Here is a 27,000-nt window from a genome sequence, read left to right on the forward strand (position 1 = left end):
AGACTATTTCTAAATCATGTCACATTCTGAAATACTGGAGGTTAGGACTTCAGTGTACCTTTGTGATGGGCTGTAATGGAACCCATAAGCACCCTATCCATTAAAAATTGCACCCTGCCCTCATCACTGCCTATCCCACTGCTGTTCTTTGTTTCTTTTCTTGCTGTTTATCACCTCCTAATACACCCTGTGTTTTAGTTGTCTGTTTGGCTCACTACTGGCTCCCTCCTTTGGAATTTAAGTTCTACAAGGTCAAGGATTCTTGTCTGGTTGGTTTGTATCCTCAGAGTATCCACAGCTCTTATACCTGGCACACAGTAGGAACTCAAAAAATATTTTTTTTGTATGAATGAAAATGATAGACTATTAAATTTAATTTTTAAGAAGTCTGATGATTTATCTTTAATTTAAAGCACAAAAAAGCAATCTCTGGTTCCCCCCACCCCTTTATCCCTTGGAGGCTAGGTATGGAGAAAATAGTATCAAACTATCATGAGAGGAAATTCATTCTGAAACTAATGGTAAGCTTGTGGGTGGACACAGATTTTTCAATAAGGGGGAAAGATCCAAGGGAAGCTTTGGGGTGGAGATTTTGTTAGGTTAATAAATAAACTGGCAATCACAAACCAGGCAATGGACAGGTATCTGTAGTATAATTGGTGAAAGCAAGACATAGAGTGAAAGTCTCCTACACTGAGGTCTCTTGAAGTCAGGAAGCCTCTGTTCATTCATTCACTCATTCATTCCTTCAACAAATACTTGAATATCTAAGCGCCAATCTCTGGGCTCCAAGCATGGCTATAAGACTGGATCTCGGAACTTCTGGAAACTGCACTGTGGTATGGGATCAAACATAAGGGAGAGTATAGTTATACACGTTAGCCTTTTTTATGGGGCAAAGCTTGCATGAACTCTCTTTGTCTCCGCCCCAAAGAAAATCAGTTTCCCTCCACCTGGTCTAGGCACAAAATAATACAGGTGTTTAGTGGCCCGGTGGGAATTCACCAAAATGGAAGCCTGGATTGGAATTTCAAAGATAACACTGCTCTTTTCAGGCCTTATTATTAAACTCATTGCTGAAGCATTCCCTTTGAGCAATGCATTTAAGTGCAGGAGCTGATTAGTGAAGTATGTTAACACGTGAGGCTGTAACCTTACACCTACGTTTGCATTTCTGCTCTGCTGTGTGTTAGCCATTAACTTTGGAAAAGCTACCTAACCTGAGTCTCTGTTTTCTCATCTATCAAATGGATCTCACAGTTGTGTGAGATTAATACAGATAAAGACTTTAAGCATTTAGTACAGTGACTGGTCCACCTTAAGCACTCAGTATAAAGGAAAACACAAATCCAGGTGTGGAATTATTTAAGTTTGGAGCATCTCTGCTTCTCTTTGGTGGCATGTGGAAATAAAATGGGGCCATAAAAGCACATTGAGGCAGAGACCTGAAAATGAGAAACACCCGTACAAAACAAAAGATGGACAGTGGTGTCAGGAATGACACAGAAAATTATAAACTTCTCCTAGATTTCATTTTTAGGAGACCATCTGAATTCAATCCGTCATATGAGTTTGGGATGACAAATTTAAGGCAAATTTCATAAAACACTACAGGGAAGTGAACCATAGTATCAAAGCATGAGGATTCATCCTGGTATTGTTAAAATTAAGCAGAATGGCTTTGGAGCCTTTCTCTTTAGCAGCTTGCTTAACCATGTTGCTTATAAAAGGCAGCAGTGAATTGAAACTGAACAGTAAACTGTGCTCTCACCATCTGTCTTAAAAGGAATATGACATAGGAGTGACTGTCATTCACACTGTTTGTAAGGCAAAACCACTTCTACGTTTTTCCAGCCTTGAGTTGAACACCCTATACAGAGTTGGAACCAGACAATTAAAAATGCCTCCGAAGGTTATTTCCAGGGCTTACATTTCAATAGGAATTCTTCAACAATGATGTTTAAGCTGTTCAATGATAATTCACGTTACTTTATTAGATTGGGCTAATTAAAACACTGAAGATAACCCACCCTCTGCCATTCTCTCCTGTCCTGTTTTCCCTTCTAATTTCCTCTAAGTGATCATTGAAATTTGGATAGGCTGTGGAGGTGACCTGACCAGTCACTAAATAACCACCATGGTCTTTGCTTTGTTAACCTGGCAGCTTTTAGAAAAACCACATTGGTAGCCACAATCTGGTTTGAACCTAAGAATAATAGCATTGCTTTGAAAATTCAGTACCTAGACAAGCAAAGTATCCTTTTTTAGAGCAATTAGGTCAGTATTCTAGAGACGGAGACAGGGAATGAATGAAAAGCCCAAGGACCCTCCATACTTCTTCACTAGATTCTCCAGCATGCTGTCCTGATAGTTTGCTGGCCCACTTCTGACTAAACATAGAGATCTTTTCTTGCAGGTAAAGCATTTGATATACATTTTTCCTTTCTGGAAACGTGAGCAGTGGCCTTTTTAGGTCACATATATAGGTCTACATTATGGATGGCCCACAGTGCCTGCTTTTGTAAACTGATTGCTGTTCTGTCCTTGCTTACCCCAGAGCAGAGAAGATGTTCAATCTAAACAGGCATATTTCTGCTAAATGACCTTTGCTCAGCCTTGTGTTCATTATAACTTCACAACATGTCTACAGAATTGGATTAAACTAGGTTCAGTGTCTATTTGGTAATTCCTTGCGCAGCCGATTTTTTTTTTTAATTTAAAGCAATACTGAAGAACTCTGCTTTACTGCCAATAGCAGGGGGACTGTTTTATGAGGAGACATAATTTGACTTAGAATATTCCCCCTTCTTCTAACAGTGTGCTGTATTTTAATAGCGTTCCCATATATTATGCAAACGAAATGTTTTACAGACTTGTCACAGATGGCAGTTCGAAGTGACTATTGGACGATCACTCCATACCACCCTCTTCTTCAAAACAACAAGCTTGATTTGTCTCCCCGTGGTCCCTAAGTTGAGGAGCATAAGCCACAGAATTAAGAATAAATTCTGAAGAGTTAAGCAGGGGTGGAAAACAGAGTGTTCTTTAAAGAATGACTAGGGAAAAATGCGTTCCGGTGTGGTTCCTGAAGGAGAGAATTTCATGCCTCCACTAATAAGAATTATTATTTTTCACTATATATCATGCATTGTGCTGGGAGAAAGATGGGAGGAGGGGAAGCGAAGTGCTTGAGAGCTCCGGGGGCTGTTGATTTCCCACAAAGTTGAGTGCTTCTCATTAGCAAAACTGTGGGTCACATGTTCTCATTCTAGGCTTCTCTTTTAGGCTTTCCAGAGCAATTTTGGAGCACCTCCAAATGGTGCGTTTTGTGGCATCCATTTTTTTGGCTACAGGTGCCTTTCAAACCTCTGTGTGCAAGCAACTCATGGCCCTCTGACCTCTATTTCCTGAAAGCAAAGTCTTCCCCCCATTTAAAACAAAAATTGCTCCCATTTCTAAATCTGGTCACCATGAACATTTCCACGGAGTTCAGCTTATCTATTGAATGAGTCACACTTTGTGACTGCGACGTGGCTGAAAGAAATCCAGTTAAACTAACTCAAGTAGAAATGGGGGCTGTGGACAGAACATGGAAATTTCATAGATCTCAGGGATAGGAAATACTGTAATGTCAGGGCCTCATGGAAAATGAAACTGGAAAGTGAGTCTGGATCTAAACAGCTCTGGGAGACTCAGTAGTCAGAACAGAAAATTAATAGACTTCATTCAAATTTGTCATCATTATGCTTTGGCAGTCTTTTATGTGTCCTTAATTTTTGGCCTTGCCACCAACCTATATATCATGTTTCACAGTCCCAAATCCAAATTTCTTGGAAGCCAATATGTTGGCCTGACTCACCTTTTCTCTTCATTTCCAGATCCGTGGCCAAACTATGGTTGATGCTTATTTGAGTTAGGTGTTTTATTTTCCTGATTCAATCAGATGTGGATGGATTGGGGTACTCTGGAGGGGGAGAATACAGAAGAAGAGTCACATACTGTTGTAATATCAGAGGCTGTGGCCAGTAATAGGTAGTTTGGGAGAAGGGTGTGGGTATATCTTCTAACATAAAGTAGTCACCTTTGATCCTAGGGACGCTTATGGAATAGACTAATTGTATTTCAGCAAAGGTAGAGTTGTTTGAAAAGGCAAGGTATTTTTCACTTATATCGAAAACATATTAAGTATGCATTTTTATTTTGCTCTGGGTCTGTTCCTTACAGCAATCAAAAAACAAGAGACTTGGTGTGCCTGGGTGGTTCAGTCAGTTGAGCGTCTAACTCTTGATTTTGGCTCAAGTCATGATCCCAGGGTTATTGGATGGAACCCGCATCCAGCTGTGCACTGAGCATGGAGCCTACTCGAGATTCTCTCTCTCTCCCTCTGTCTCTCTCTCCCTCCCTCTGCCACTCCTCCACTCACACTCTTTCTGCCATAAATAAATAAATAGATAGATAGATAAAACTTCATACACGCATCCGGTGTGTGTGTGTGTGTGTGTGTGTGCTTGCATGTACATGTGCTTATACGCATGCACATACAATAAGAACAGAAGAGGAAATAGTATAAACTTTTAACGCCTAGAGAGACCTTACAGATTCTCCGACCCAACTCACACATTTCACAGATGAAGAAATCCAGACTCATAAAGTTTACATGGCTAGCTTAGGGGCACGCAGCTATTATAAGCAGCAGCGAACAAATCCAGATCTCTTGAGTCCTCATTCAATGAGCTTTATAACCCAGATCTATTATTATTTTTTGTCTCCAGAAAGGAAGTCTTTATTAATTTAAACAGGCCTAAACATATATCAAACCGTGTCAGTGCATGGTTTGCTTTTTACCTTTCTGGTCCTAGCTCAAAGGTCCCCACCACAATGGACTACCTGACCACTGTCTAAAGTCAGTCCCATTCTTAAACCCTCAGGTTTTCTAGTGTATCATTGTTTTCATAGCTTTATTTCATTTACCCCAGTCTTTAATCACCTCATGTATTTGTTTTCTCATTTTTCTCCTTCATTAAAATAGGAGATTCCACGAAGATAAAGACCATTTCTCTTCTTCGCATCTGTATCCCCAGGCCCTGCAATCCTACCCAGCATTGTAGGCACACATAAATAAGTACCAACTGTATACATTTAATAAATATAAATAATGAAAGAAAGAAATATTAGAGGGAAACACATAGACCCCTTTCAGATCACATGTACTTCCTAATGATCGAGGTCACACAAAGTTTAATATCCCTACAATATTCCATTTTTCTAAAGGTCTCTACATATTTTTGTGTGCCACATAACAATTTCAATCAGAAACAAAACCTGGAATTCATAGCCAAGGGAGCCAGCAACATCTGACTCAGATGTGACTTTACCTGTGTGGGTGTATTACACATAAACTGTGAGTGTGTGCATGACAGAGTAACTTGGCTTAGAAAGGATGCACCCCAAATAATCTCTTTGTTTGTGAATGTTCCTCTGACTCTCTGACAGTAAGAACTGTTCATTCTTATTTCTGGCTCTTGGCAGCCTACAGATGCTTCCTGTTAGTGCTCCTGGCAGGTTACTGGTGGGGCCTGTTGTTTATTGCCCTATCTATCAAGTCCTATTTATTTTTAAAATAAACTTTAAGTATACTGTAAACTCCCTTCACAAACAGATTTTTCCTCCTCTTTTACACTTGACAAACCTCTAAAAGGAATAGTAACTCTGTCTCATAAATATTTGAACCCGAACCTTTTAGGAAAGAATTATACTTAAGGCACTCAAGAACAGGAATAGTTTCAGTCTAAAATCTCCCTTACAACTACTCCTTCTCTCTCATTCACTCACTCTCTCCCTATTTCTCTCTCTCTCTTTCTCTCTTGATCACTGTTCTTTTCAAATTATATTACCTCATCCTGATTCTCTACTGACCTTCCCCCTCCTTAGTCATTCCACACTGAGTCCAATTCTCTAGTCAAAAATCACCCTCCATATCTTGCTTAAACATTGATTAAATATTGTAAATTTCCTTAACGAAAAGGTTAAAGTGCTTACTATTTCCAAGCTCATTAGGCCTATATCTCTTTCTTGGTCCTCTGTCATGCAACCTACTATTCCTGTCATTGGTAAACTGTACTATTTTCCAGATGAAGCTGATGAGGGAAGATAACGATAAGGTACGACATAAAAGGGCTTGGAATTTAGAGTCCAACTGACTCAGTTCAATACAACCACTACTACTTGTTAGCTCTGACTTTGAAGAAGTCCCTTAACTTCTCTTACTGTGTTTCTTCATTGGAAAGGTGAGAACTAACAACACCTATCTGGGTAAACACTCCCGCCATTCTTTAAATATTTCCACATCTTCTCCTGAGCTCATGGTTGTATTACATTCCACCAGTTCTAGTCACAGCTCTATGTCTTGTTTTGGCTAATAAAATCTGAGAAGAAGTGATGTGTTTTACTCACGAATGGAAGCTTTTAGAGTCATTGTGTCATTTGCTATGGTCCCCTACTTCAATGAGTCAAATATGGAAATGTGTGAAGAAGGAACCTTTACCATCTGGGGTTTGGCTGTCAGCAATAAGCAGGGTCTTCTGCTGATCCGCTTTGGAAATGGGGCATGAGATATTGGGGTTGTTCGTTACTGCAGCAAAACTTATCCTATCCTGACTGATACATTTACTTTGCAAGGTTGTTTGGAGGATGAGTGACAATATACATAAAGTAGCAATGTAATATGCAATCAATGAATGGTAACTGCCATCATCAGTAACATTATTATCATCATTATTCCACTGTTATTTTGTTTGATTTATGTGTTCTTTCTAATTCTGTATTTTGGGTCCCCCCCCCCCCCATCATCTTATTGTGCTATACATATGTATTTGTATTTCTGGCAATTCAGTGAATTGTAAGGTCTTTGAAAAGGACAAAGATACTTTATGCGTCCTTGTTCAGGCATTCTCAGTCAGGTATGGCATCTGCACCAATTAAACTCTAACATAGTACTCTAAAAGCAGATATAGACAATACATTAAAAAAATGGGTGTATGTGTTTGGCAATAAAACTTAATTTACAAAAACAAGACACAGACCTTAGTTGGCTGACCCCTGATTTGGACTATTCCTACTCCCCTCCCTCTTTCTCCTTTTCCATTTTTCATTCATTTGTCTCTTTCTCATCTGGGTATGACTATATTGCCTGCTGCCACAGGCAGATTTTTTCCTCACTGTCGATGGAAATGGCACCAATAGCCACCAGTCTTTGTCATATGGGAAATAAATCTCTTTCTCCCTAGTGTTCTTCTTGGGTAATACGCCCGGGCTTAGAACAGTCTCTGTTGGCAGGGCATGGGAATTCCTGATTGGTCAGGCCTGAGTCCTATGACTACCCCTATGTTTGGAGAATAGTTGAGGCGCTGTGACTGATGAGCCTTTCAGTAGAACCAAGGTTAGGGATGGGAGAAGGGGTGGTGCTTGGTAGACACAACAGGATGCTCATTACAAGCCTCTTTCCTCCTCCAGATGTAGAGAAGCAGAGAAGAACCAAGTTCAGAGGACCATCCAGTCCCTTACTGTGTGGTACACTTGATACTATATACCCAGTCCCCATGCTTATTCCTCAAAGACCTCCTGCGTGGTCTGGAAACAAAAGCACTGGTTAGGGTTTCTGTTGGATTGTATGTGAGAAGCAGGAAAGAGAGCAACCAAGGAAGATCTTAAGTGTCTGTCATTAAGTACTTGGGTGAGTAGAGGCACCCTGTATTTGGATGGTTAAAAATCATTCCTCAAACTGTGGGGGGGCAGCAGATGGGGACGCAATAACATGGATAATCCCCAATTGGCTTGTAAGTATTTTTCTAATCTAAGAAAACTCACAAAACTTTATAAAAGGTAATAAACAAAGCAATAGGATGGTATATGAGTCAGGATTCTCTGGAAGCTCTCCAAATTCCTCTCTGCAACATGGGGGAACATCTGCAAATTCCTAATAGGAGATGCCATAATTAGGGGAAAAAAAACGTATTCCTATTATTCCTGGCCACATAAATTCTACCTAAAAGGCATTACTGGCTACTACAGATGCGTGTTGGGCACTCAAAAACTGAGTCAGTTTGGTACACCAATACCTCCTCTATTTTTACTTGGCTCAGAAAATTTAATGAAATTATACAAATCCCCGAAATCTAATATTTTTATGTGATAAGATTGTGTAAGAGGAGGGGGTGGAAGAGAAGTTTGGAAAATGTGGTGACAGATGGCAAGTGGGCTCAGGCACACAGTGTTCCTATATATAGGGGAGGGGACAATCTGGTTAATCAAGGGGGGGGAACATTTTTAAATTTAGATTCAAGTATTTTATATATTCAGCAACATAATTTACTGAAGCAGCCTAACTGGATAGAACTTTTAAATATTTTTTTTTTTTGGTTGGGGGTGGGTTGCGTGATACATATTTTCTACAGTTTTACATATTCTTTCATGACGTCTACATTTAAAAATTAGATGGTGTCTACAGGCTTTGAGGGTGTCTTTAAAGAGAGTGCTGAGAATATCTATTTCTAGAGAGAGTTCCTTCCAAGGAAATTTAATGGGATTTTAAAAATTAGGGTCATCACAGCTAATTTAGCAACACTGGAAAATTAAAGTGAGTGTTCACAATGAAGATAACTTTCTACGTCAGTAGAATGAACAATGGATTGGCAATGAGGACACTTGTGATTAAGACCTAAATCTAGGTAAACATAAAGTGAGGTCCTTTGTGTCACTTTGCACAAGTCAGATCAGTGGTTTGGGTCTTAATCTTCTTATTTTTAAAATATGAGTTTGGGGGCGCCTGGGTGGCTCAGTCGGTTGAGCGGCCGACTTCGGCTCAGGTCACGATCTCGCGGTCCGTGAGTTCAAGCCCCGCGTCGGGCTCTGGGCTGATGGCTCGGAGCCTGGAGCCTGCTTCCGATTCTGTGTCTCCCTCTCTCTCTGCCCCTCCCCCGTTCATGCTCTGTCTCTCTCTGTCTCAAAAATAAAAAAAACAAAACAAAACAAAAAAAAAAAACCAAAAAATAAAATATGAGTTTGGATTTAAAAATCTCTGGGGCATTTTTAGTTTTATGTTTCCATTGTTGTAAGCTGTCTATTAACGCTCTGTTAATTAGGATTGATTCTTTTGGTTGCACGTAACAGAAAGCCCTACTCAAACTGCCTCAAACTATCCCAGGGAAAGTCTAGTATGTGTTGTGTGGACTTGGATGGTTTGATTCAGCGAAGAATATTTTTACCATTAGGTACTTGGCTTTCCATGGCAGCAGCCTCGTGTTAAGGGTGGCAACCTCTTTAGAATGTCCACATGCCTTTAATGACTTTGAGTCAATGACCTGCTTCATTGTTCAGGTCTGGACAAAAAGAGAAAATCATTTCCTGAATCTTAGATGAATGAAGAACTGTTTTTATAAACCTGTCTTTGCGTATCATTGGCACCCATTGACTTCTTTGCTCATCTCTGACCGTGACCGGGGAATCCGACTGCCCTGAGCCATAGGAGAGACTCCTACAACCAGCATTTAGCCCAAGCAAAGGGGTTGTGGCTACTAACCGATTAAAAATCAAGAAGGGAGAATGTAGGTAAGCGGGAAACCATGAAGTTTACTAACCATTTAGCGCTTAGAAAATCTAAGGTTCACATAATCCTCACAGTTAAATAAGAGCTAAGAAAAAAACCCCCAAATTAACAAAATAGAAGTTTATATGGTGACTATTATCATATTAAGCACTTAATAAGCTTTCAATAAAAATGCAGGCATTGGGCTAACCTTAAAGCAGATAAACACAGAGAAGGTACTTCTTAGTTGGCAACTAATTAACAGAAATCGTGGGTATTTCTGGAGTTGCTATAGTGACCAGAGGCCTACTGCAGTAAGTTTTTGTTTCAGTACAGTGGTTTTCAAACTTGGCTGCAAATTGGAACCACTTAGGGAGCTTTGAAAGATACTGTCGCCTGGATCCCAGATCTAGAAATCTTGTCATGATTGATTTGGGGTGGAGGTCTGGACGTTTAGAGTTTTAAAAACTCCCCCAGGTTATTGTAATCCATAGTCAAGATTGGGGACCTCTGGTTTAGGGCATCTAAGTGGGGGCACGCACAAATGCTTTCTACCCCCTTCAGTCACATCCAAGCTTCCCTTGAACTCCTTTTTATAATTCTCTTTTCCTCTTCTACTCTAAACTAGTAACTACTAGATTCCCCTCTCTAAGCTGGGACTCCCAGAGATACCACATGGTCCCCATTACAGTATGAAAAAACCTGAATGTGAGGGTGGAAACCAAGAGTGGGGAAGGCCTACTGTCAATATGGTGTGTTAGGAGAAAGGGACAAAAGGGTGGATGAGAGAAAACATGAAGTGGTGCAAAAAGCCTTTCTTCCTGGCACTAGGATGTGGTTGGTGATGCACATGTAGGCATTCTCAGACTCAGATTCCCACACAAACACCCATACACATACAGACACATCATCTGAAATTCTTCCCTGCCTCCTCCCTGTGCATCCCACTGCCAACCGCTTGCTCAGAATTTTGCTGCAAATTCGTAAAACCCCTAAAACATGAATAAATGAGAAATGGTTATGTTTATTCATTCACTCACCCTTTCATTTACTCATCTATTCTAGAACTGTTTACTGAGCACCTACTATGTGCCAGGTACATTGCCAAATGGTGAGTGAACAGTGGTAAACAAAACAGAAATGTATAGCATGTACCAAGGCCCTGAATCTGGAAAGTATTTGGAGTGTGTGAGATGGCACAATGATTATCTTGGTCACCCGTTCTGGAGTTCTAGTCCCTGTACCTTGGTCGTTGAGTGAATACTTGCTGAGTGAATGAATGCCTGAATGTATTACTGAGGGAAGACCACAGTGACTGGAGTATGGCGAGGGTAGGAGTGGGTAGGGAGGACTGGGATGATATTCAGGTTGGAAATACGGGTATAAATGGTTTACACTGGGCCTGCAGTCTATGGCTTGAAAACAAAATCTGACATATATTCTGTACATTGGAAAACGAGGGTGTATTTTCTTTTTTTTAATTTTTTTTTATTTTTTTAAGGTTTATTTTATTTTTGAGACAGAGAGAGACAGAGCATGAACGGGGGAGGGGCGCAGAGAGAGGGAGACATAGAATCGGAAGCAGGCTCCAGGCTCTGAGCCATCAGCCCAGAGCCCGACGTGGGGCTCGAACTCACGGACCACGAGATCATGACCTGAGCTGAAGTCGGACGCTTAACCGACTGAGCCACCCAGGCGCCCCATGAGGGTGTATTTTCAAACAAGAAATGATAAGGACAGGGAAGGCATCTCTGAAACCAGAGGGATTCAAAAAGCGCCAAAGAATAGGATGTAAGAATGTTCCAGAAAGAGGGTACAGGATGTGCAAAAGCTGGGAGCCAAGAAAGGCATAAGAGGTTTGAAGAACAGAAAGGCACTACGTTTACCTGAAGATATAGAGATGAAAGATAGTCTAGTGGACAGACAAGTGAATAAGTAAATATGGCACGGAGCAGAGATGCTGGGGCGAATGCAGCAGGCACTGAATTGTGTAGGGTTGCAGAGGAGGAGTGTCCAGTCTAGACTTGGGAAGCCAAGAAATACTCCATGGAGAATGTAGTACCAAAACCAAATCTACAAAAGTGGGTTGATTTACGAGGTGGAAGGGGAAGAAGAAAGGTACATAGAAAGGGAAAGAGGAGGGGCACCTGGGTAGCTCAGTCGGTTGGGCTTCTGACTTCAGCTCAGGTCATGATCTCGCGGTCTGTGAGTTCGAGCCCCAGGTCAGGCTCTGTGCTGACCACTCGAGCCTGGAGCCTGCTTCGGATTCTGTATCTCCCTCTCTCTCTGCCTCTCCCCCTCTCATGCTCTGTATCTCTCTCTGTCAAAAATAAATAAACATTTAAAAATAAAATAAAAAAAAAGAAATGGAAAGAGGAACAGGATGTTTCAAACAGAAAACGTTGAATGTACAGAAGCATGGAGATGTAACAAAGTATCTAAAAATTTAGAGCTAAATCTTAGTGACACATATAAATCAAATTTAATTTTAAGAGTTTATGGAGACTTAGAATTTCAGGCACCCTGGTGCACACCCTAACAATCTTTTGAATTAGGTATCAGTCAGGCAACTGGGGGAAGGTATTTGCATAGGATCTAATGGTGAGTTTGTGGTGTAGCTGAAATCCAGAGTTCATTCTCTTAGCTTTTCTATTATAGTGTGTTACTGACAAAGTCAAAAAATAAAGAAGGAAAAGGAAGGAGGCCCAAAGAATTATGGATTATACATATTATATTATATTATATTATATTATATTATATTATATATGAACACATACACTTCTATTTTTCTGTATTGTTTCTATTTCTGGAAATTATCTTTCCCCCATTATTAAAATTCAAACCAGAAGAAAGAGATAATCAGCCATATTGATAATATGACAAAGACCAGAAAGGAAATTGACTTGAAGAGAAGTTAGAGACAAACTTAAGGTGTCAAGAAAACTTAATGGAGTTTAAGCCCACACCAGCCAAAGGTGATTTATGATTGTCTATTGTAGTTTAACCATTGGTATCATGTAAGATCCTATAGAAAAAGAAAAACATTCCTGTTGTTAATTCTTGGGTCTTGCATAGCAGGAAATTTACTGGCACAGGAGTGAGATCAACTACAGTTTACAAGCAACAAATATTTAGGGAAAGGAAAATACTTTAGGTTGGTTATGTAGACTAAGGTCATCTTTAGAGGAATAAGTTAGTGACATTGGAAAATGTGATATATTTCAGAGAAAAAAAGCAAATCATAAAACACATTGTATATTAAAGTACAATTTTTAGAAAAGCAACCAAACCAAGTAGGGATGTTTGGAAAAGTTTATGTACACTTAAATGTAAGTACTGGTAACTTACATGTGATAAATTATAGTTGACTTTAAAAGTTTTCAATTTATTTATTTTTTATTTTTTAACGTTTATTTATTTTTGAGAGACAGAGACAGAGTATGAGAGGGGGAGGGGCAGAGAGCGAGGGAGACACAATATCCAAAGCAGGCTCCAGGCTCTGAGCTGTCGGCCCAGAGTCCAACAAGGGGCTCGAACCCACAACTGCGAGATCATGACCTGAGCATTTCAGGTGCCACAAAAGTGGCAAATAGAAATATTTATTTATCTATTTTTATTTTACTTTATTTATTTTATTTTAATTTTTTTAATGTTTACTTGTTTTTGAGAGAGAGATACAGAGTGCGAATGGGGGAGGGGCTGAGAGAGAGGGGACATGCAGAATCCGAAGCAGGCTCCAGGCTCTGAGCTGTCAGCACAGAGCCTGATGCGGGGCTCGAACCCATGAACCACGAGATCATCACCTGAGCCAAAGTTGGATGCTTAACCACCTGACCCACCCAGTAGCCCCAAAAGTTTACTATTTAGATCTTTAGTTTTCTACCTTTTAAAATATGAATATATTACTTTCATTAAAAAAAAAAAATCACTTATGCTTGGCCAAGTCACCAAACCAGGGCTTAATACCTCACCTAATATCAGTTTTAACCTTTCCCAGAAATGTGGTCTTAACTGAGTCCGGAATTTTCTGGTCAGCACCAAAGAGGTAGTCTGTCAAAGGACACTTCTCCATCCCCACCCCCAAGGAAAATGAGGTAATTTACCTAATTAAGACCCCCTGCACTTCCGCAAAGAGAATATGACCTTGCCAGAAACACTCTTTCCTTTTCTTTTGTGAACAACTTCTTTGCCCCACCTTCTTTCTTACAAAATCTTCCATTTTGGACATCTCCTTGGAGCTCCCCTCCGAATCACTTAATAAAACCAATTAGATATTCAAATTTTTTGTTGTTTAACACTTTATATGTAGGAAAAAAAATCAAAGTACGTCAGTTCTAAAAATACATATGAAACCATTATTAGCTTTAGTCAACACAATGGTCTATCTTCAATATTCATTTCCTCTTTATCATTATTGTCCTAATTTTCCCTTAAGTACCACACTCACCTCACTCCATGCAACTCTTCTGGCAGAAACTGATTTCTTTCTTGATTTGGGCTTGGAGAGTGTGGTGTGGCTCTAAGCCTAGCAATATGATCTTTTTTCCCTTGGCCAAGCAAGGTACCTGGCTCAAGTCATTGATTACCAGGAGCAGTAAGTGACCCAAGTTAATTTAAAGCCATACGAGAAGTGGTTTGCTAGTGGAAGCTGAAAAAGAAACTTCCTTGCTCATCTGACAGAAATCAAAACAGTTCTTTCTGTTGCCATTATGTGGATGAAGAAGCTCATAACTGAGACAGCTGTGGGCAGCTATGCTTGATCCATTGTGGAGAGCCTGCCGTAGGATGCACTACTGGAAAGACAAGAGAGAGAGTTGAAAATGAGTTAGGTCCTTGAAGTCTTGGTGGAATTACTGAATCAAAGCCACGGAGTTTAGGAGGTGAGCCCCACCTGTGAACTCTCAACCTTTAAGAAATCATTCATTTTTGGGACACCTGGGTGGCTCAGTGGATTAAGTGTCCAACTTCCACTCAGGATCTCATGGTTCATGAATTCGAGCACCGCGGCAGTCTCTCTATTGACAGCTTGGAGCCTGCTTTGGATTCTGTGTCTCCCTCTTTTTCTCTGCCTCTCCCCCACTCAGTCTCTGTCTCTCTCAAAAATAAACGTTAACAAAAAAAAATTATAAAAAAGAAATCATTCATCTTCTTTATTATGCATCGTAGCTTGAATTGTTGTTGTTGTTTTCCATTAACTGAAACCAAGCATATCTTATTTCCTTCTTTCTTTGTTATCCCGGTTCTGAAAGGTTACTATCAGGTAATTCAAGGTCTTCCAGTTTAATAGAAAATTGTTTGATGTTACTGGTTTTATTTTCCTTGACCTAGCTGGCACATTCCAGAACTGTGTTATCCAATACAGTATCCACTAACCATATGTGTCTACTTAAATTGAAATTAATTAAGATTAAATTAAATTAAAAATGCATTGCCTCGGTTGTACGGGCCACATTTCAAGTCCTTAATAGCCACATGTGGATAGTGGCTGCCATCTTGGCTGGCACAGACATAGAACAATTCCAGCATTACAGAGAGTGCTACTGGATAGTGCCTACTAAGAGAGAAAGAGAGACAGTAGATGGTTAGAAAACTTGTGTTCTAACATCACCCAGGCCACTAAACTCACTATATTCCCTTCGGTAAGTAAGCTTCTTCCCTTTGTTACATCTTTTTATTTCCTCTAGAGCAGAGAGGTTGGACTAGGAGGTTTTGGAGGGTGGAGGGATCTCTTCTAGTTTCAATATGATGAAATTCTAAGTGCTTTCTTTTGATTTTTAACATTTGTAGACTTTTCTTTATTCTTCAGGGGTCAGCTGTGCGCTCTGTCATGAGATCATACTTAGAGATCAAATGCTGAGAACGAGGACTGAAAATTCAGGGCAGTTTCATTTCTTTTCTTCTAGCAAAAAAAGGAAAAGAAAAAAAAAATCCAACACAGATTTAGTGGCAGGTAAGTATGGGTTTAAACAGCGTATGGGCCAATTTCCTTGACTAAGTGTCATAGCAGTTGACTAACACAAATCAAGGCAGTCATCCTGAATATGTGTCACTTTGTAAAAGCATGCTATTGGCTACCAAGAGAACTAGCAAAAGGTATTGGGGAAGGCACACCATCTACTTATTTAGAGAAAAACAGTTTGTTGTGTATGCTGTCATGATAGTGAACTCATATTTTACTTTTGATTGACTTATTATTATTCATTTGTTTATGCAAACAGTTGAGTGTATACTATAGGCCAGGTACTACATACATGCTCAATTCTGAAGATACAGTGGTAAATAAGATACTGGTTTTCCTTGCTCTCATGGTGACTCTAGGAAAGAGATAAAGCAGATAACAAGCAAGTAATACCAAAAACAGTTATTTACGATGGTGGTTAAGGCTACAGAGATGATACCCTGAGGGCTGCAGGAGCATGTAGCAGAGGGACTGGATCTCTTTTGGAGCAAAAGGCTACCAGGAGGAAGTTTCCCTGTCCCATTCAGGGACCCAAGAGCAAACTGTAGCACGAGTCAAGAGTGAGAGTGCTGTAAGATGAGGCCGGAGATGTAGACCGGGGTAGTGATACAGAGCCTTCTCAACCATGGTCATGAATATGGGCTTTATTTTAGGCTCAATGGAAAACTACCAAAAGGTTTTTAAATACAAGAGTGGAATGATCAACATGCATCTCAAACACATTGCCTCTTACTGCAGAGTGGGGACTGATAGGTGGGAGGAGCACATATATTAGGAAAGTATTATCATAGTTGATGAAAGATGATGGTTGCCTAAACAAGGGTTGGAATGGAGAGGGAGAGAATGGATAGATTTAAGGCATAGACAGAAAGTCAAAGTAATAGGAAATGACACAATGTGGAAGTTCATAGAGAGGGAGATGGGAAAGACAGTCTTCATTTTTGGCTTGAACCATTCATTGGGATTAGGCAACAATGATGATGAATACAACTATGGATGTGTGAGTTTTATGAACCAAAGAAATCATTACTGTTTTTATAATTATCATCAAAGCAGTCATTTTCATGACCTTTATGTGCTTATATGTTCATATTCTTGTAATAAAGAGGCCACTTGATCTCTAACTCACTAGTTTATTACTTTGATCATAGAGAAGAAAGTGAAGCTGTTGTTTCAACTTTCTCTCTGTTCTAAAAGAAAAATAAAGAGACGAGAAGTAGAAGAACAAAAGAAATGACCTTGTTCTTTCTTTTTCTTCTGCCTGGAAGACAGACAAGATAAGCAATGAGGAATTATAATTGATAAAGTAATTGTAGAGATAGGCTGCTAGAGGTGAAAAATGAGATTCCTACATGAAGGTTATCTTTCCTTCCAGCCTAAGAAAAATTTTGTCTCCCATTTCCCTTTTCTTACAGTTCCTGAAAATTCTGCCTTATGTATCCAGATTCAAATATAGACCTAAGTATCACTAGTTTTATAGGAAATGATTTAGGTTCTGTTCATTCTTTGTTACTATTAATGATGCTTATTCTCTCTTGAGCAGAGTTTGGCTTTTGATTTGTTTCCTTGTTTGCTTTTGTCTTGTTTTTTACCTTGTGGATGCTATAGATTTTTAAGAAACAATTTTCTCTTCTTTACTAGTTGGAAACTTAGAGTCAAAATAATGCTTTTTGTGTATCACTTGACAGTTTACATTTCATGTTCAAACTTTACATCAGGCTCATCTTTGTTTACTTGGTCTTTTATCTTTATTATGCAAAATGTATTGTTTCTTACTAATACTGCTTATCTGTATTTGGTTGATTGGAGCTTAGGTTCTGGGAACTAAAGATAAGTCTGAATCTTAGTTCTTCAATCTTATTAGAGGTGTGATATTAGTTCAAATACTTAACTTCTCTGAAATTTGATTTTCTACCCATAAAATAGAGGTCAATAAGATATAGATCTATTCGCAATTTTGTTAAGTATTAAATGAGACAGTGAATGTAAAGGCTCAGCCAGGGTTTGGTATATAGAAAGAGTCCCCCCCACCCCGCCCCCAGCACCCCCAAATAGGTATTAATAGAATAGCACTGTCATCATTATTATACAAATTTTTTAATGTTTATTTTTGAGAGAGAGAGAGAGGGAGACAGAGCAAGAGTGGGGGGGAGGGGCAGAGAGAGAGAGGGAGACACAGAATGTGAAGCAGGCTTCAGGCTCTGATCTGTCAGCACAGAGCCTGACACAGGGCTTGAACGCACAAACTGTGAGATCGTGACCTGAGCCGAAGTTGGACGCTTAACCAACTGAGCCACCCAGATGCTCCTCATCATTATTATATTATATTTGATTATATTCTTAATTATAATAATATTGTTATTATATATGTCATATATTATATACCATCAATCATCATCAATATTATATATTATCATTATAACTCCTATTCTCTTATTGTGCTTCATTTACTTTCTCTTCATCATCCTTTCCTTCTTCTTAGCTTAAATATATTTTGAATCATGGCAGGTGATAAGAGAAATAAGGCAAGTATATACATGCTATTTAGGTCCCAAAGGTAAGACTGACAACTAGGGATAACTGCTGTGTATCTGGTATAGATAAACATAGGACTGTTTGGTAGACTGCAAAATTTCAGGTGAGTTCTAGAAAAAAAAGTAAAATAACACAAATGATTTATATACACAAATGGAAGAAAGATAACATTATTACTTAGCTAAGGGAAAAGGTATATAGCCTTCTCATGATCATGATTTAAAATAGACATTTTCAGCCACTTGATAGGTAGCCCCAGTGACTATAGAAAAAAAGAAATTGGACTTCAGTGCTACAGAAGGCATATAGTTGAGATAGAAAGTACCATGACAATTGTCCTTTTATCCACGCCTCCATTTTCATTAACCAATTGAAATGAAATAAGAAAAAACATCAGGGTTGGGAAATCACAACCAAAATGTGTTATCTCAAGAAATGCGATTTAAATGGTATACATCTAAGCCACTTTAATTTGCATTGGATTGAAACTTGGCATGTTTCTTAGTCCAGATGTAATTTATTTAAATTCCTTTAGTTGTTTTTCAATTTAGAAATATGCATAGACATAAAATCTTGCCTGTCTCAAATTTTTTTCCTGCACATTTGTGAATTAAAATTAGCCAAATTATTAAGTGGACTGTTCTTAAACTGAAGTATGATGGCTTTTATTTCTAATGCTAAGAAGTAAGAAGTGTGGCAATCAGGGGACTGAGGGATTCTTTCATGGTACTTTATGTCAGGATACAGGAAATAGCCCCTTCAATGGGTTTCCCAGGAAACTTAATAACTAACACAAAGTATAGGTGAGTTTTTTTTTTTAAGACTTTTATAATCATTTGGTGAAACAGGGAAGAGTCACACTCCATAGGATATAGTTTTCCACCAAGAAATCCCCTTTGGACATTTCTGTTCTAAGGCCTCTTCCTGAGCCTCTAATATATTTCTGTCTCTGCCTCTCTACCTCCCACCATTTTTTTTTTCTCCCTCCTGGTTTTCTCCTTGTCATATCCTCTATCACTCATCCCTCTGCCCACTGCTTCTTATTATACAGGGCAATTCGCTGAGTATTCTTGGCTATTTAACCATTCTGAGTGTTTTAGCTTTTACCCCCAGTTACTTTCATCGGTCTTTTCCTCTGAATTAAAGTGGATTTCTCCATGGGGCAGATAAATAGGCTAATGAATAGACTTTTCTCTTCTTTACATAAACAAATGTGTATATACATAGATACTATGTTTGAAATGTAGATCTTTAGGAGTTTGGCCTGAATCATGGTTTGAACACGCAGCTACATAGGTATCTTGAATTAATTAAACTGAATGGGCTAAAAAAAATGCTGCTGTAGTCCTTGGCCATTTGTAAATACTGTGCCTGCATAACAAAATGGCTGAGTAGGACACAGCCATGGGCCACATGAACAATCAGTCTATAACTCCTGGTTTCTAAGAATCCTAAGGGATTCCAGCAGCAACAATCAGTGCTTTGGGTTTATCGCTGCTCTGATTAAAAATAATAATAAAAAAACTTAAAGTCTCCAATGGATTTCTATTGCAAGGAGCTCTGAAAAGGCAGGAACTTGGTTTGATGTGTGTACTGCTGTCTCCACAGAGCTTAAGGCAGTGTATGGACCATAAAAATTCAGTTAATACATGAATAATGTAAGTTAAAGTCCTCATCAGTCAGAGTAGAGTAGGTTATGCTGCAGTAACAACTAGCCCTCAAATCTCACTTGCTTAAAGAACAAAACATTTCTTATTCACTGTGTATATCCATTTTGGGTTGGTGGGAAAAGGGGAGGGCCTGTGCTCTGTGATCGCTCAAGAATCTAGGCTGAGAGTGTGGCTAGTCCCTGTTCATCAAGCAAAGGCAGATGCTGCTTCAACAAATAAATGTTTCAGCCTCAAAAAGACACCATCAATTCTGCAGATACTTCATTGGCCAGAACTTTATGGCCCACTCAACCATAAAGGAGTTCGGATACTCAGACAGTCCTTGTATGGCCAGAGGGTAGAAAGACCCAACTTCTTTGAAAGGTGTGAGAATAGTTTTGCTATCACAAAAAAGTTGGGATAATGGACTAAATCGCCTTAAATGCCAATATTTGTTGATGCCTATAGTATTAGGACAAATGGTCATTGGCTGCAATACAATGGACTGCAAGGTATTTGGGAGAAAAAACTGGAACTACGTTGATATTCTTGTTCCATCATATACATGTATTGAAAGTCACTTAAGCTTGAAAGAGCAAGTCTTTCTTCCAGTCTTTTTTTGAAAAATTAACAATGCTTATCTGAGTGCCTTGAACATAATCCATTACTATGTCTTTCAAGCTTATTAAACTGAACTAATTTGTAGATAACTATGTTTAGCTTTTATTTAATCCCTAGAAAGGAAGAACATAATGGTTACTTTTTCAAAATGGTAGCCTTTATTAGTAAATGTGAACCTCCTTTTAATTTGAATGCATTAGCATAGCAAAAACAAAACCAAAAAAAAAAATCATAAAGACTACCTTACACACATCTATATTTCAAAAGCCTGGAATGTACTCAATATATACGTCTTGAATGAATGAATAATACTTTTTTTGAGACCATCTTAAAGGTAAGGAAATAAGAAAATGTAATGGTTAATTTTGGGGTGTTGTTTTAACCATGAAATATTTTATGAGATGGGTTCTTGAGCCAGATCACTGGAGTTCGAAACCTGCTCTAAGGCTTACTAGCTATATTACCCTGAGCAAGTTTTTAAATCTCCCTGTTCTCCCTCTGGTTACTCATCTTTGAAATGGAGATAAGAATGATAACACTTATCCTATGGAGTTAGTAAAAAGGATTAAGTTATACCTTATAAACAACATCATATAGAGTAATGCTACTCATAGCAAAAGTTTAATGCACATTAGCTGCTGCACTGCCAGTATTATTTTTTCTTGAGATTGCACTATTGGTGTAAAATTTCTGTAGGTGTCACCAACACAACAATCATGAACCACTGAAATGAAACACACACTACTAACTAGAACTTTGGTGTTGTTACATATGTAATGTGCAATGGGAAAGACCAGTGGGGAAGAGCTCCGTGTCTGCAGGGCCTCTCACTCTTTCACTCTGTAACATGAAAAAAGGGGATGGCTTCCAAAATAGCATGGTAGCAGCATTGGCCCTTCTTTATGACACCTGCACAAGGCAAGAGTATTCTGCGGTATTTCCAAAGGTTTGTGAACAAGGAAAATTATGGGAACCACTTTGATTTTCAAAAAAAGATGAAAGACTAAACAGTACTGATGAAATTTTGGGGTGATGGTGGGTGGTCTGGGCCGACAGCCAAGACAGAATTCTTGAAGACGTCTTTGGTACAAAAAGGTGATTTTATTAAAGCACAGGGACAGGACCCGTGGGCAGAAAGAGCTGCACTGGGGTTGTGGCAGGTAAATGATTATATACCCTCAGGTTGGGAGTTAGGGATAGAGTTAAGTCTCTAAGGTATTTTGGAAGCAAGATTTCAAGGACCTTGGGCTAGCTGTTGCTAGGGAAACGCCATTTATTACTGTTGAATACAACCTCAGTCATGACACCCTTCAGATGTGTTTCGGGGGGCCATAAACTTGGAGTATGATTGCCATCACATATCTCGGGGTAGTTGAGACAAAGGAAGTAGACTTACAGGATCTCGGAGGTTGGGATAATGTTAAGCTAAGATTCCCTTTTGCCCCAAGCAAAGTGTCCTCATCAAGGCAGCTGAGCTCCTAGAGGGAGGTCACTCTCCTGGTGTCAAGGACTTGTCAATGGGCTATAGGCAGTAAAGGAATTCAGTTTTTCATTTGCTGTAGTTTCCCACATTACCATGGCAAGCACTTAAACCCCCTTCCTCTGTTCTTGGGTAGCCAGGAGTGTCTGAGGAATATCACACATGTTCCACCTGGGAGGCAGGGGTGCCAGCCTGTTTTTGCCCTCAGCTTGTCCCATGCTCCCTCATCAGTATGACCTGTAACAGTGGCGACCACATTGGTTTTGTTCTCTGCCTTGTCCAAGTGTCTAACACATAGTAGGTGCTTTATAAGCAATTCATGAAATAACTGAGTGTTTCTGAGAATCAGTGCTCATGCAGTCTGTAAGTGAAAACTAGGTCAACTTGAGTGCATCGTTGACGTTCAGGTACAATCACACTATGTTTCCAAAGAAGAGAGTGTCCAAAGCATAGTACTAGAAACAAAATATCCAATTTCTGAGTGTTTTCTCTCCCCACACCAGCATGTTATTAGAGGGAGAGGGAAATTTTTTAAAAAATGCCTTGAGCATATTTATTTGTCATAACCCAGTCTTTGATGCTGAAAATGACATGTTTCTATTTATTAAACATGTTCAAAAACCTCAGAAGGTTTCTATCGGGCTTATGCATATATTGTATTCCAAGTATACCATATTCCCAGATTTAGCTGCCAAAACAATCGACAGACTTAAATTTGTATAAGCCTAACAATATTTTTGGTTAACGTACTGGTTCAAAGAACATGAAGAGGTAAGAAATGGCTTGCAGTTCACTTTTGCATTTATTGTTACAAGTCTAACCCCCATTAACACTATCAATATTAGCAGAATGCTTTTTCTTTTGTTTCTCCTTCCCTCTTCACTCTTTTGGCAAATGAAAGGCATCAGTAATAGCTCTACATAACATACCAGGCAATACAGTGTTAAAGTGCTGCTTGAGTTGTTGAAGAGTTAGTGGGCAGGCATTACAATTCACTGTAGCTGTAATAGAGGGTAATGTCACTTTAAGACATGTGATACTTTACAGAGGAGGGATGTATCGAAACAGACTACCAGACTACTGCTACTTACAGCACCGTATAGCAGCCCTGCTCCTGCATTTTGCTGCCTTACTCTGCCCTGAATGCACAGGACCGGGGATGGTCCGTCATTAACTGTAAACTGACTCTCATCAGGAAACTGCACATTATTCCACCATCCCTTCAAAGGTCTCATCAGGCAGAGGTGACGCCAGGAGATGATTTAAAGGTGAAAATGACAAGGTTTCCACCCCTCAAACCTTGGCTCCTTTTCTGACAATACAGTCTGAATGCACCCGATGTCTTCTTTACTGTGGAAATAGCATCGGAAGAAAAAACATATTTTTTAATCCTGATAAAGAAGATTATTGGGAAGCTCTTTTTTTAAAAAAAAGATCTCCAATTGTGCACAGATGGATTTTAGAAAGTGTTAGAGCTTTCCAATGAACACTAATAGAGTACTCTGCTCTTGGCTGGATTTTTCAGGTAAGAAGCCTCTTTAAGGATTTAAGGTTCAGAAAACAGATTTGTAACCTGTTCAGTCATATCTAGGGAACTATGTAAGGCTGGATGCATTATTTTGGTGGAAGACACTTATTAACATGGAGACAAGCTCTTGGTAAGAGTAAGCCATGAGAGTGATAATGCACGAGCCTTGGAAGTGATGCTAAGAATGAAAGAAAGTTAAATTAAAAAAGGAAAAAGAAGGAAAATACTGCAAATGTGAAGTCACAGTAATCTTTTTAAGTGCTAAAATATATGTGGGTGAATAAATGAGCAAGAGAAAGCACAGTCATTGAAAAACTGTTAAGTTTTGATTGTGGTAGGCTTTTTGAAAGTTGAGATGAATTCCTAGTGCATTTTAACTGAAATTCACAAGTAGTCAGTGCATGCCACAGTCACCTCTATTTTGTCTTTCTACAATTTGCAGGGTATTTGAAAAAGGCCCCCAAACGCATTCATTTCAAGGTTCACAAAAGGGGTGTTGCTATTTATCTGTGCTGAAGAGAATGCGTCTATGTTATATTGATAGTTCTGAAGACAATGAAGCTAAATCTGTTGTCTACAAAAGTAAACAGTGGGCAGTGAAAGTAATTATAAAGTGAATGGTCCATCTGAATCACAGAGTGAGGCATGAAAGGCACCATGCTGTTGCAAATAATGTTTTCCTACTTTGCACTTAATTATGGTTGTCACCATTTGTCTATTATAGTCCTAAACCCTTCTTAAAGACTGCATCTCTCTCCTAAAGCCCATAAATTATCTTCTATTATGTCTGTATATACATATGTGTGTGTGTGTGTGTGTGTGTGTGTGTGTGTGTGTATATATCTTTCTGCTTTCTGAACATCACAGTTTTTGAAAGAGTGCCAATTTCCGTGAATAAATAAACCACACTGGGAGGTCACTAGCAGGTTTTAAATGTATAGTTGAAATACTTGTAGTGTGTAATTTGACAGTAGAAAATGTTAAAAAGGAACAATCTGGGTTCCGGAGCTCTAAGAGAAAAGCATACACTTAACTGGATTCTTGTAGAGAAAATGCTTCCATATCACTGGCTGAGTAAGGACGATGCTTCAAGTTTGATTAATTTGGCAATATGAAATGCAGCATAAGGTGTTGTTTGAGAAATTGGACAATATGTAGCACAGTTGAGTCTCTGTAGCTCCTAAGATCCTTATAGGTGCAGATAAGACTGTCAAAGTTTCAGCGCCTGAGAAAAGGTACATGTTCATCCATAAATACATACACCACCTGTATATGCATATTCATCAACACTATACAACACATGCCACAATGGGATCTTAGAAGGCAAAGCAATATTGTAAATTATGGCTCGCTCTAGGATAGAAGCATAGATGTTGCATCTGAAACTCATTTTGGCTGAGGACAATTCCTTCTGATTCTAAGTCCAGCCAGAAAGACCGGTTCTATCAGGAGATTACAACATGCCTCTGAGAAATGATTACTTAGTTTAGAAGACAGCAGAATGATTAAAAATTCATGACTGTAGAATTAAAAAAAAAAAAAGAATCCACTCTTTCCTTTCAGGCTTATGTCAGACTTACAATGAAGTTAGAAGGAACAGGAGTCTGCAGCTTTTCACTGCCTGGAATAACTATAGTTTAAAGATCATTGCGCAAAACAGGATGTATAGTCAGGATACTATCTTGCAAACTGCCTAACCCAAAGGCAAAAACTTGAATTTATTTCTGTGTTTTGGCAAGCCTTGGAGTTGGGTTTTGCAGAATTTCAAAAAGAATTCACGATCTCTTGGAGAGAGCTTTCCGTCAGTCCCACTTCATGGCATGACCTCTGCTGGGTTATTAATTCCAGCCAGCAAAGTAGCAAAGGGGACATGACGTCTGAGACCCCCCCCCCCCCTCCTTCTTTCATCATTGGGACTGACTGAGCTGGGGGCTTGAAGCTGGAGGTAATCCTTGCTGTCTCATGTTGTCTTTAGAGAATGGCAATGGTCTCTGCAATGTCCTGGGTCCTGTATTTGTGGATAAGTGCTTGTGCAGTGCTCCTGTGCCATGGAACCCTTCAGCACACCTTCCAGCAGCACCACCTGCACAGACCAGGTAAGTCGGAAGCTGGCTCCAATGCAGCCTCCAGTCTCGCTGCTGTCACCTTAACAGATGGTGGAATGTAAGTGACAGAAAGTGCTATGATGCGGGCAGCTTGCCTCTGAATTCCAAGACATATTGTTGGCTGGATGCTTGTGGGGGGGGGGGGGATCCTAAAATGCCTCAGAGGTATTTCTATTAATTTCTCAGGAAAAAAACAAAGCAAAACAAAAAAAGGTCTTCGCTGAGATCTCCCTGCCCTCTTCCTCACGCCTTAAAAAGTAGAAGTCATGGTTTTTTGGGGTACTTTGGCCAAGAGCAAAATATTCTGCACAAGGTGGGATAACTTGCAAGACTTGAGGATTTTTTAGAGGCAAAACATGATCTTTGCTACCAATAAAATAATGTGTATATATTCCCGGGATAGCCTATCTAAGTGTAGATACTCTGATGTCGGTGTCTATGCAGCTCAGAATTTTGGGGGGATGTATGTGCCAAAATTAACTTTGGAAGTAGTTTGTCAATGAGAAAGAAATTTAAAAATAACTTACTATTTCTTGTCTGGTTTAATTTGTCTCCTTTCCTTTCTCCCTTCACTTTCTGTTCTTCCAGTTTGTTCGGCGGCTTTTTTTTTTCTTTCTTTCTCTTTCTCTCTCTCTTTCTTGACACTTTCAGGAACACGTTGCCTGTAGCCTGATTTTCCCCCCTATGTTGAATTTTGATTTCCGGACGCATTTTTCTTTCTTTGCCTTTCTGTTTAAAGTACATTTCTCATCCTTCCATGGCCTCACTCTTCAGTCTGGATTTTTTTTTTCTCCTTCTTTGCCTTTTTCGTTACTGTCCCCCAGCTCGATTGTCCTTACCCTCCCTGGTTGTCTGAAAAGATTTCTTTCCACATTCTGTTTAATTTCAGCCTTTGCGTTGGTTTACTCCCCCCTCCACCTGTGCCTGTCCCCCCCCCCCCACTCCTCCCCCCACCCTCATCCCCAAGTCCGGGCTGGGGGGACTAGTTGCGCGGCAAGCTCCAGATCCTCAGTTCTGAAACGCTCCCAGCCCTCCAGCCCCTCTCCAAATTCTTCCTGGCCTCTTCCCAAACGTTCGGCTCGTTCCAGCTGCGCGGTCCAGCGTCCACGCCTTAGCCTTTCCCTGGCTCCGCGAGCGGCCTGGGCACCAATCCCGGGCTCCGGGGCACAGTCGTCCAGCAACATCTCCCGGGGCGCCGCTTGCTGCCTCCCCGGGCTGATTCCGGGCTGCTGGCAGGAAGGAGCGCGCGAGGGTGCAGCCCTGGGTCCTCCCGCGCGCCCGCACGGGGCTGCAGGGGAGCGCGCGAGCCGCAGGAGCCGGGCCACCATGGGAGGAGGAGGAGGGGGAGGGGGCGGGGGCGGGGGCGGGGGGAGGGGCTGGGGGCGGCCTGAACCCCGGGCTGCGTCTGGGCCCCAGCCACCCTCTCTCCCCACGCCCCGGGTCTGGGAGGGAAGGCGAGCGGGCGCTGGTGCCCTTGCAGGCGTGTATAGAAACCGCTCTGCCGCCCCTGCCTCGCGCTCGCATTTCTGCCTCGTGGGTC

At 40.1% G+C, this 27,000-nt stretch overlaps 1 protein-coding gene and 1 long non-coding RNA gene across 4 annotated transcripts in view; one reads left to right on the forward strand and one right to left on the reverse strand.

Annotated features, from left to right (window-relative positions):
• On the reverse strand, window positions 1-26,780 carry LOC132678740 (uncharacterized). The gene is made up of 4 exons (XR_009609795.3): window positions 25,988-26,780; window positions 14,031-14,376; window positions 3,860-3,964; window positions 1-834 (listed from the first exon to the last, which is right to left on the reverse strand). It is a non-coding gene; the product is annotated as an uncharacterized LOC132678740 (long non-coding RNA).
• Window positions 22,975-27,000, forward strand: part of TAFA1 (TAFA chemokine like family member 1) — a 511,367-nt gene continuing 507,341 nt past the window's right edge. For 2 of the 3 annotated variants that reach the window (XM_060631541.3, XM_060631539.3), the window contains exons 1-2: window positions 22,975-23,352; window positions 25,331-25,451. In XM_060631541.3, the coding sequence (XP_060487524.1) occupies window positions 25,334-25,451 (118 nt within the window). In that variant the 5' untranslated portion in view covers window positions 22,975-23,352; window positions 25,331-25,333. Of the gene's footprint in view, window positions 23,353-24,943; window positions 25,452-27,000 lie in introns of those variants that run through there. The other variant, XM_060631540.3, reaches the window with a different exon arrangement.

The sequence above is a fragment of the Panthera onca genome, chromosome A2, assembly GCF_046562875.1.
Source record: "Panthera onca isolate mPanOnc1 chromosome A2, mPanOnc1 haplotype 2, whole genome shotgun sequence".
Lineage (NCBI taxonomy): Eukaryota > Metazoa > Chordata > Mammalia > Carnivora > Felidae > Panthera > Panthera onca.